The following is a 12,248-nucleotide window of genomic DNA, read 5'->3' as shown; positions in this document are numbered from 1 at the left end:
ACTTTAGATGATGGTGGTTTCACTGAATCCCCACATTAAGTACTTCCATTATTTTTGTTTCACAGATGTCTACCAAATGAGAGAAATTAAAGCACTCACCTGAGATCACAGAAATTAAGAAATAACCACATTATGATCCCAAATCTAACTCCATAGTCCAGGTCCTTGACCACTATTCTAAACTGCCATCTCCTTCTTGAAAGCATAACGAACTTTTGATTATTTCAGTAACAAAGTTGGCAAGCTGTTCTTAGTCAGTTTTTCTCGCAACTACATCACTTAGACAACAGATAATGCAACATAAATAACATCTCAACTCTCAAAGTAAAAATGGACTTGTCAATAGAAATATAGTCAGACTGGGTCCTGAATCCATCCCTAAAACAAGTTCCTGAACTTCAGATTGTCAGGTGATAGTTCTACTCTTGTAAAGACAAGGATTTGATACAAAACAACATTTTAGTCAACAACAAACTGAGTATATTAACAATAGTACAATAAGAGTATAATGGAACTGAAAAATTCATATCACCTAGTGACATTGTAGTCATTATAATGCTGCTGCACAACACTTTACTCCTGTGTTTTGGGTGGTGCTAGCATAAGTAACTTACTGTGCTGCCACTTGTAATAAAACATGCAATTATGTACAGACTATAATATTTAAAGAACTATATTACTGGTTTATATATTTACTATATTTTATATATATATATATATATATATATACATATATATATATATTTACTATATTTTTATCATTAGAGTTTACTCCTTCTACTACATTTAAAAAAAAGTTTTGTTAAACAGCATGCTGTGTTATGCCAGCAGCACCCTCATACATCTCATGTTTACTTCTTAACTGCATCAAGCCAGATCAAGTGATTGCCCTATACTATTTAGGTGTGTAAGTGCGTTCTACAATGTTCATATAAGATTTACCTAATGATGCAATTCTCAGAACATATCCCTGTCACTAAACACACATGACTAGTTTATCCATAGAGATCAACTGTGCTAATGAAAACCATTGTGGGTTTTCATGGGTATGCAAAAGTAGACTGCATCTTGTATGGTTTTAACTTAGAATTTTTTATAATTACATCATTTAAAGGTATATAAAATAATGTGATGAGGGAAAGAGAAAGAAACTTCTTTTCCAAGGTGATGGGTAGATTTCAATATTTCTGCTTACTCTACAATAATCAAAATTACTTACAAAGCTGTGTGGATGACAAGGAATTCTATAGACATTACTGTTTTTTCAAAGGGAAACTTTCAAGTATTGGACTCATCAGAGTTTAATCAGAAACTGAAGCAATATTTTTCTCTTGGAACATTCCCCAGACTTTTTTGTTTGTAATATTTTGTTCTTACCAGTGAGTATGATTTTAATTGACCTATATGACAGTTCATTTAAATAGATGAATTTTAAATAGGCATGAACAGTCCATTTACAAAATTCTATTTCAATCTTTTACAGTTTAACCTGAATTCTGTTACAATCTGGGGAGTGGAAAGAAAGGTGCTATTCAGAGTGAGGATAAAATGAAGCTTGGTGACGGACTAGAATGGGAGAGGGAGTGGAAGGGTCAGAAACAAGACCTATCCCCCTGCAATGGATCTGCAGTCTCAAAGTAAACTCAATGCTGACAAAAATAATGATCATATTCTATTTAAATTTTTGCTACTTAATCATAAAGTAACACCCGGGAGAAAAATAATGTTGAAACGCAATAAATAGCTCCCCGTCATGTTTTACTGCATCCACACGAACTTGCTTAAATTTAGATTTCATTTAGTAAAAGGTGGTTGCGAAAGTTCCTTGTGAGCACAGAACACCTCTGATTTTGTACCCAAACAAAACCAAAAAAGAGGGACACAAGGATTCTTTCTGATTCAAAGTCAAAAGGCAAAAATGGAAGAAAGAACAAGGCACGCTGAGGCCGACTAACAAGCAAGAGGAGCCCTCTTCAATAAGAAAGAGAAAAAGTTGAGCAACTTTCCAGCACTTACTCTCCTGAAACTTTTGCCCCTATATCAGTTCCTCTAAAAAGAGTTACGCTCTGCCAGTCACCGCAGATGGTTTTAAATCCCCACGGCACAAAGCATTGTTCTAAGGAAACCCCACAAAACCTTTCGGTCCAGGATCCCGTGGGCAACTGACACCCACGACCCTGCGCTTCAAGTCCAAGACGGTTTTTGGCCTCTCCGGGACCGGGCTGTAGATGCAGTGCACGCCCAGAGGGAAAGACTTCCAACTGTTGCATCGCAGGAGATCAAAACAAAAAGTCAAACGACCCCCGGAGCAATCCGTATCTCGATGAGAGAAAAACTCTCTAACAGACATAGGTCGTTTTTTAAAAAATTATTATTACTATTTTGCGTGTGAGAGGGGCGCGCAATGACCCGCCGCCTTGGAGCCTCCGCCTCGCCGGCGGAAAGACTGCACCTGTCACTTCGCTCAGGAACCCGAGCCCCACCCGCCCGACACCTGTCAAGCTGGAGCCGAGACCCCTCCGGGATGCCCTCTCCTCGCTCGCAAGCGCAGAACCCTGTCACCGCCGAGCCGACGCTCCGCCGGGGCGGGAGATGAGAGGGATGTCCTCCCGCCGGGACCGGCCCCGGAGAAGATGCGCCCGGCTCTAGCGGCCGCGTCGCCCACCCGCCGGCACTCTGCGGGCGCCCTTCCCGCCGGCGGCCGCGGCGGCGGCGGCGGCTCCGCTAGCTCACCTGGCCAGAGGCAGGTCCTCTGGGCCACTGTCTTGCTCCGGGTCCTCCTCAGGAGGAGGCGGCGGCGGCGGCGCCGGGGGTTCCACAGCCGCCGCGGCGGCAGCCGCCGCTCTTCGGGGGGTTTTGGGCGGCATGACGCGCTCCCAGGGCAGGCGCCAGGGAGCTATGGAGGAGCGCGGAGAAGGCGGCGCGCGCGCACGTCGGGGCACGCCCCGTCCTCTCTCGACTCCCGTTACAAAAATAATTTGAACGTCCCCTGAGAAAAACCGGACGCGCCCTCCCCCGCCCGGCAACCGAGCGCCGCGTCCAACCGCGGGAAAACGTCACTTCCGCCCGCGGCGTCACGTCCGCGAGGCTCCCGGGCTTGCCGGCGTCTGGGGGGAACCGGGGCGCCGGCGGTGCGCGGGCCGTGGCGCGAGGGCGCACGGCCTGGGCGGGAAGGCTCGGCCTCCCCGGAAGCCGGCATCGCTGCCTGGACATGTTTCCACCCGAAACGCGCCGCTCGGGGGCGGCGTACCTGCACCGCGGCTTTACAGAGAATCTGGTGGGTGACAGTGGGCACCCCTCTTTCTATGTGGGGCTGCTCGCGGCTGACCAGCGGCCCGGCAGGGGATCTCTGGCGAGTGCACCCTGGGCGGGCACGCCCCTCTCCTTTCGCGGGCGGCCCCCTCCCTCTCCACCCGGCTTCTCCCGCCCAATCCGTTGAGCACAGAAGCCAAAACAATAACAAACACCAACGTTGGAACTCCGAGTCGGAGCTGAACTTTGCCTATTTCTGGGAGTTAGAAAGTGGAGAGCTGACACTAGCGTTTTGGAGATCCCGGGTTAAGAAAAGAGGAGCGGAGGGCAATGTACAGATTGTAGTGTAATAAACGATGTTAGTATTGTAAAAACAGGAGCCACCATCGAAATGTGTAAGGGAGATCTTCAAAGGAGCAGTGACAATTAAATACAAATTTGCAAGACTGACCTAATGTCTATGGTGAATTTAATATGTACCAGGCACCGTACTGGCCGCCTCATATAATTCTTATTTAATCCTCAGAAATAGCCCATCAAAAGCATAATATCATGGGCTGGGGTTGTGGCATAGTGGTAGAGTGCTTACCTAACACGTCTGAGGCACTGGGTTCGATCCCCAACACCACATTTTTAAAAAACTAAATGCATTCTGCTGTCATGTATAACAAACTAGAATAAATAAATTTTAAAAAACTAAACAGGTATTGTGTCCATCTGCGGCTAAAACAAAAACATAACAGCATTCCATTGGAAAACAGGCTCAAAGGAGTTAATGAACTTGCCCAAATCAAATAGCAAATGAAGGCTGAGGACTTACTTGAACCCAAGTATATTTGATTCCATGTATCCATTACATTATATTGCAAAAGCACAAAGACATCAGAAAAGAGCTTACTGGAACTACCACCATCAAACATTGACTTTGAAGCTGTTTCTTCTGTCACTTGGTATTTATATTAATAGACGTCTCATTTGAGTACACGATTTTCTCTTTGGCACTCTGCCATGTGTGTACAAATACCATTGGGGTTTTACTCAGATGCTGTGAGTCAAACACAGTTGTGTTCTGATGTTAATTTCCTTATCCTGTTTTTACAATACTAATTTTTAAAAACTAAATGAGCAAGGAGAGAGGCAGCAGGAAACTTCAATACGTTTATGCCAGCAAGTTGTACAATAGACAGTCTTTTTCTCCATATGCTGACATATGCCAGGATGTGTAAAGGTTTGGCAGGTACTGGCCAGTCCTGCAGTCTTTTCGAACTTCAGAAACCCTCTATTTGGGGTCCAGATATTTTCCAGGAATTGGGAGCCAGGCCCAGGTCCTGCCACGGAGAATAAATGTGATTAAAGTGGTAGTTCCATCCACCTTGCTCCAGATTTAGGCAAGAGCTCCAGATGCAGATTTGATCTTTGGAAGATGGAGCATAATCTTCTGGTGGCCCAATAAAATGGGATACATGAATAACACAATTCTACCCCTTAACTGTAATCTTGAGAATATGATTTACCAGTTGCTGCAACTGTTGTAACCTGAGGTAGGCCAAACTAGGGAGAAGGCAGAAATGCTAAGATTGGTTCAGGAAGAGTATAAAAAGAATTGGGTCCTCAGCAAATAATAGAGTTTCTGATTTGGCCAACCCTAGAGCCAACCTTAACTGAGCTAAAGTTTTCAGCTGTCTGTACCAGAAAACATGACTGATATTTCTCCTGTGAGCCCCTTTAGGATAAAGACTAAATCATAGGTGTCATTGTGGCCTTAGTACCTAGCACAGTATTGGACACACAGTAAATGCTTGCTTGCTAACAGTAGGGAGAGCAGAAGAGCTAAGGAAAGTTCTGGGAACTGAAGTAAGCTCTCTTCAAATGTAGATATGACTTGCTTTATTTAAACCTATTTTATCAATATCAGATTTACCACAATTATGATAAATCAAAGACAAGATTTCTCAATTTACAAAAATATATGTATATTTACCATGGCTTAATTCAACCATGTTCCATAGTGCATTTAAAATATATTTTCCAGGACTGGGGCTGTGGCTCAGTGATAGAGCACTTGCCTAGCATGTGTGAGGCACTGGGTTCAATTGTCAGCACCACATATAAATGAATAAAATAAAGGTCCATCAGCAACTCAAGACATTTAAATAAATAAATTAAATTAAATATATCTTCCTTCCACACAACTCAGGAGCAACTGAGTCAAAGTCTTTATATTCTCTACCACAGTGTTCTGTGGTACTACCAGAGAAGTATTCAGAAATTCTGCAGATTCTTAAGTTGCACCACATGTCCCTCTACCTGTGTGATAATTTTAAGAAGATTACTGTAAGGAGAGGAGGAAAAAAGCAACCTTTCTTAGGACTTTTCTGTGTATCTGAAAAGGAATTCTCTTCAGCTGGAGACCCCTTCAGTGATATTAGACATATATATCTATATGAGATATATATATCTTCACTATATATGTATACATATGTTTCCAGTATGTAATAAGTCTTCCTTCCATGTGCTTGCGCCACCAAGCTTCCACACTATTTTCATTTTTTTTTTTTTTACCATCTTGCTTCTTAAGAGTATGGTTTCCATTGATTCACACTACTTCCCCAATTCCTCAGCTTATTAATGCCTGGATTTCTTCCACTACCATCACCAGCACTCCGTTGAAATCATTCTTCCAAAGGTCACCAACGTCCTGATTGTCAATTTAATGACTTATTTTTGGTCCTTTACCTCCTTGACCTTTCTTGCAGTTAACACAGTTAACTGATTCCCCTTTCTCAAAAATTCCCTAGTCTTCTACAAATCCATGGTCTCTCCCTCCCTTCTTTTACTTTGCAAACTCCCTCACTAATTCTTTTTCTGCCTGTCTCTTCAATGTAGGTGTTCCTTTGAGCAATGCTTTGCAAAGAGTGGTCCTTGTACCAGTATGAGTCTGCAAAACTGCTTGTGTTTAGTCACAAGGAGTTAAATACTGAAATTAAAAATGTTTAGCATTCATAGCAGTTTGACATGTCAGTAGTATCTAAGAACATGATCATTGGACACTTCTCATTGAACAGAATATGGAACTCTTCTCCAACTTGTGTGGTGAGTTGCAGGGGGCATGCCTGTGTCTTTGTCATGCTCATATGACCATATTTTAAGGTTATTTTTTTCTCCTGCAACTCAAAACTAAGTAAAAATCTCTGAAAATGTAAATATTTATTTTTTATTGTTTTACAGTAATTTTAATTTTACTTGATGCCTGGATTTACTTGAGTCTTTTTTGGCGACTCAGTCACATTAAGGGAGTAAAATTTGTGTCATTTATTTTAAGTCCTATATTGTAAGAGATGAAATAAATAAAATAAACATCTTTAATGTGTTAGTAACAGTAATAGTAAACTAAGTGATCTTATAAATGATTCTAAAGAATTAAAGAACTAAGGGTTTTTACTAGTTTTACTTAGAAACATAATCCCCCACTTATTGAGTTCATAGCCATAACTCATAGCAAAGTTCTAAAATCATATACTAATAAAGTAATAAAGCCATCAAACTTAAATGACAGTTATATGTGTACAAAAAATAAAGGTAATTATGAATTTGATAAACTATTTTGAATATTTATGCTCCACCAAAATAAGTTCACTCAAACACACACCCACAAACTCATGAATCCAAAATCCATTTCTTCTATTGAAAGATTATTTAAATATAACTATAATTTTATAGGTCAAATTTTCCCTTTTTATAAGCACATTATATATATGGGATTTGTTATAATATATTCATACATGCACACAATAAAACAGTATAATTTGATCAATTTCATTCATTTTTGAAGGCTGAGTAGTATTCCATTGTGCATATGTACCACATTTTCTTTATCCATTCATCTGTTAAGGGGCATCTAGGTTGGTTCCATAGTTTGGCTGTTGTGAATTAAGCTGCTATAAACATTGATGTGGCTGCATCACTGTAGTATGCTGATTTTAAATCCTTTGGGAGTGGGATAGCTGGGTCAAATGGTGGTTTCATTCCAAGTTTTCTGAGGAATCTACATACTGCTTTCCAGAGTGGTTGCACCAATTTGCAGTCTCAACAGCAGTATATGAGTGTACCTTTTCCCTCCACATCCTCACCAAGTATATGACAATTTTTGAAACTAGCTACTGAAGAATTTAGAAAATAAAGCTTTGTTTCCTTCATCATGGATAAAAGTTTAAAGTGAATATCCTGAGCTTACTAAAATTGCTTTCTTCCATTCTCTTCATACCTTTGAGAGACTGGTTTCTCTAGTATTCATGTTATTAAAATAAAACACAAAAATAGTTTGGCTATGCATTATCTCCTTCAAGTAGTGTATCATCAGTCCAATCAACCTACATTAGGAAATTTCACAAGGAAGGAACATACTCACTTATCAGATCAAAGTTTTAAAAATTGATACTGTGTACTGTTTAGTATGAGGAATTTCTACTTAATTCCACAACTTTATATTAATTATTATGACTGTGAAATGCCAAAAATTAAGAGTATAATAGCAATTCTCCATATTAATTATCTTTAGAGACACTTTCAATGAGCAATTGCGTTTTTGTAATTCTTTTCTTTCATACCATGTGTTTGTCTTGTTATATTTATTGAAATGTAATTTTTCTATTTAATGTGGAAAATGTGAGCTTGTATTTGGTTTGCCCTTATTGTTTGTTTTCATTTTATTCTTCTAGCACTTTGTTTTTGTTTTAATTTCCAAAAAGTATCACTTCATGACAAATAGGAAATTTTAAAGAGTGAAAAGTCCCTTCACAGATAATGTTGGAAACAACTGACCTTTGAAGGTCTTCAGTTCTCTTCTTGCTCAATTTCGATCCCATGATTTAAATCACTTCCCATATGTGTTCTTCTTGAATTCTTTCAGGTTTCAAAAAAACAGAAACATGCTCAGTTAATCTGAATTACTCAGGGTTAATGATAATATTACAGGAAAAAAAGGAAGAAAACAAAATGTATCTTGTCATCCCCAATCAGCAGGCAGCTCTCCTTCCTCTGCTTGTCAATGTTATTCTTAATCTCTTATGCTACTTCTCCTACTACACTGACCTTCTCTCCATACCACCAATTCACATTCCTCAGTAGAGAGACTGTAGTTGACTGTCCTTCTAAATTGCAATTTCCAGTAGCAGGACCAGTTACATAATTTGTAGGACCCAGAGCAAAATGAAAATACAGTGCCCCTGGTTCAAAACTAAGAATTTAAAGATGGTAACATGAGAGTATTAAATAAACACCAAGGTCCTTCTAATATGGGGCACTTTGCTACTTCTTAGCTCATATGTCCACAAAGCCAACCAGTTGATGAGGGAAGGTCTGTGTTAGCTAACCAGTATGTGCCCATGCCTAACCTGTCTCTGCCATGTAATGGACGCTTAACAAATACCAGTTAGGTGAATGACCCTAACAACCTCATTTTAACTTAATTACCTCTGTAAAGATCTTGTCTCCAAATACAGTCACATTCTAAGGTACTGGGAGTTAGCACTTCAACATTATGAATTTGGGGGGAACACAAAGAATATTGGCAGTAGTATTCTGAGCTCTCTGATAAAGAGGTTAGGTACTGCTCAAAACAGGAGAAAAAAATTAAGTATTTAAACAAATCTAGTTATCACATAAACTCTAGGTCATATCTCAGGAACAAAGATTTAAGATGACAGGCAGGATTTTGAAGAAAGAAAAGAATGAAAGCATTTCTTCTAGTGTTTGTATTGCTGTCATAATCCAGTGCCCTCACTGCAGGTTCAACTCTCCCTGGCAATGGCAAGAACCAGGTACCCAAAGCAGCGAGCTAATAGATATTTACAACTCAAACCAATGAACTGAGTAATAGCAACTCTTCCATTTTCAGGTGCATGGGTTTCTCCCAGTGAGGAAAAACAGCTGATCTGGTTTGAATGTGTCCCCCAAAGTTCATTTGTTGGAAACTTAATCCCCAAAGCAACCATGTTGAGAGGTAAGACCTTGATGAGGTGGTGAAGTCATAAAGTCTCTGCCCTCATGAATGTATTAATATTGTTATCACAGGAGTGGCTTTGTTATAAAAGCTAATTTGGCCACCTCTTGTTCTCTGTCACCATGCATTGCCCTCTGCCATATTATGACAGCAAGAAAGCCTTTGTCAGGTATAGACTCCTCAAAATTGGACTTCCTGCCCTCCAGAACTCTAATAATTAAATTTCTGTTCTTTATACACTATGTGGTTTATGGTTCTATCATAGCAACATAAAACAGACAAAAGACAGCAGCTAACACAGTGTTGACATTTTCTATAAGCAAGCCATCAGGAGTTACACAGATAGGCATCACCTAAGAACTTGCTGTGACTGAGGTACCTCCTGTTATTTACAACCCTTCAAATCCCAACCATCATCTAATGCGAAAGCCTTCCCTCATTCTCCCCACTGCCCCCTATCTCCACAATGAATGGGAGACAACCTAATAATTTCATTTTCATGTGGTTTTCCTCAATAGTATTGTTAACATGAGGTGTCCCCTAACCAAAGAAACAAAAAGTAGGAGTTGCAGCTGGGTCTTATTAAGAGTTTTTCCCACTTTGCCAGATAGCACCAATGTTTTGAATTTGTCTCTTTTGGTTTACAGGAATACAAACATTTTATAGTTTCCTCCCTTTTATCTTGTTTTCTTAATGACTTGATGATCTATACAGGTTTCTCTTAATTTGCTGATTTAAATCTGTACAATTTCTACCTGATACATTGCCCTCCTTTCCTGATGAATAAGAGGTATGAAAATCAAATCACCTCTTCAAAGTCCCACACTAAACACTACTGCATTTGGGATTAATTTTCCAAAAAACAAATCTGGGGGACATGTTCAACCTAGAGCAGCAGGTTTCTCCTCTTGGGGAGAAAACCATGCACCTGGAAATAGAAGGGTTTCTTCTGGTGCAGTGGCTGTATTCATTGGCTTGAGTTGTAATAATCTAGCAACTTGCTGCTCTGATCTGTTTGGGGTAAGATGAGTAAAAGGTAAGGAATCACATACTCCAAGTACAGTATATGTCTAAAGATATACAGAGACTGTATTTTAATAATTGGGCCAGTTAACTAGAAAGGTTAGCTATCAATAGCAGAACCCAAAATAACAAACTAAACAAAACAGAAGGTTATTTTTATCCCAGGTGAAAGTCTAGAGGTGGGAATTCCAGAGCTGATTGAAGGTATTGCTCAACGAAGTCCTCAGGACACAGACATCTGCAACTCACAACTCCACCATCCCTGGGCAGTGCTTAAGGTTCAAGATTGCAGTCAAAAGTCACATGCACTTTCTAGATAGCAGGATGAGGGAAAAGGTGAAGAAAAAGCCAGAGCACATGTCATTTCTCATTGAAGAGGAGTTCCTGGAAACTGCCACAATACGTTTTCACTTATAGCCCATTGATCAAAACTTGGATGCAAAGTCACATCCAGTTGTGAGGATACAGGTAAATAAAAATTTTGAGAGGCCATGTGTGTGGCTAAAAATCAGGAATTCTATTAATGTGGATACAAGGGAGACCTAGTAGGAGGCAACCAGAAGTCTCTGCCATAAGTAGTAATATAAACACCCATCAATTGGACACTTTGACAAAGACATTCCCCACAGTTGACTGATACACTGATGGCCTCCAGTGAATCACGTCGACTGATATGCATGCCTGTATATAGTCTCTTTCCACATTGATGCTGGGCTTGGCCTTGTGACTTGTTGGCCAATAGGATCTCAGCAAGCTTAAAGTATATAGTACCTCCATAAGAGCTTGTGGTCTTCTGGATCCAAACCATGTGGGAAGCATCAGTGAGTCCCTGTGAGCATGACAGACTACATGGAGAAAGATCTAGCATCCCAGCTGAGTTCAGACTCCCCCCATCCATCAAGTGAGGACAGCAGAAGAACCACTTAGCCAATTAATCACTATTGCTTTTACTCATTAATTTTTGGGATGGGCTATTATACAACAATAAATAAGTGGCACAGTCCCCCCCAAAAGTTCTGCAGTTTATCAAGCATTTACTGAGCATCGGACATGTACACAGTAGTGTTTAGAACATTAAGGAGGGTGTACTGTATTGCCCCAAATTCATTAGACTCATGAAAAAGAGATAGGTTACTGCTAACCTTAGCAAAAAAGGAGAATTCATTGGAAGAATGTACATGGAATGAAACGAAATGCTGAAAATTAAGATCAGAAAAGGTAGTGTGTCAGCCCCAAGCAATGTGTAAGTCACCTTTAAACCCAACTGCTTCCCCTGAATCCAGGCCCACTGAACATTTGTTTTACCCAGCTGCCTCCACAGCAATCAATTCTGCATGTGCTCTGCCCAGCCCCAGTACAGCAAGAGACTTGACAGGAAAGCATCTAGATGGTTCCCCACCCTCATTTCCAAGCCAAGCACAGCTCACCTTCTGGCCCAGCAGGAATGAGACGATGCCTAATCCTTGGGCCTGAGTGATGAGCAGCCTGGAAATGCAGAGGTGTTAATGCCCACGGGATAAACCCTTAATCAACAGAGATGATTGCAGCAGATAAATTCCTGTGCCTCCTTCCACCAAGACAGAATATTCTGAAACAGTAGTTCAGATGATCTCTCAAAATATACTCCCATGGTACTGAGCAGTCAGTTGGGCTTGACATCAAGCATTAGCTAGGTTATTAATACACTATTATATAGTGATGTATTGCTTAACCACAGGGACACAGTTCTGAAAACGTAACATTAGGCAATTTTGTCATTGTGCAAACATCAAGCAGTGTACCTAGACAAACTAAGACAGCTTTAATGTCACTAGGTAATATAATTTATATAACCTCCATTGCATATGCATTCCATCATTGACCAGAACATAATTATATGGTGCATGATTGCATTAGTTTCTCCTCCTCCCTGCCTATCCACTTTATCTTCACTCCTGTTTCTCCCAAACTGCACTCAAGCTGTATTTTCTAG

At 40.4% G+C, this 12,248-nt stretch overlaps 1 protein-coding gene across 3 annotated transcripts in view; it reads right to left on the bottom strand.

Annotated features, from left to right (window-relative positions):
* The window catches only part of Rb1 (RB transcriptional corepressor 1), a 161,197-nt gene extending 158,202 nt beyond the window's left edge, over nucleotides 1–2,995 (bottom strand). The window contains exon 1 of one of the 3 annotated variants that reach the window (XM_071611499.1): nucleotides 2,734–2,995. In XM_071611499.1, the coding sequence (XP_071467600.1) occupies nucleotides 2,734–2,867 (134 nt within the window). In that variant the 5' untranslated portion in view covers nucleotides 2,868–2,995. The remainder of the gene's footprint in view (nucleotides 1–2,733) is intronic. The other 2 variants (XM_071611498.1, XM_027928767.2) reach the window with 2 other exon arrangements.
* Nucleotides 2,996–12,248: the final 9,253 nt, after the last annotated feature.

Source organism: Marmota flaviventris, chromosome 4, assembly GCF_047511675.1.
Source record: "Marmota flaviventris isolate mMarFla1 chromosome 4, mMarFla1.hap1, whole genome shotgun sequence".
In the NCBI taxonomy this organism is placed as follows: Eukaryota; Metazoa; Chordata; class Mammalia; order Rodentia; family Sciuridae; genus Marmota; species Marmota flaviventris.
The sequence above is the reverse complement of the archived record's forward strand: the minus strand, read 5'-3'. Positions and strand labels throughout refer to the sequence as shown.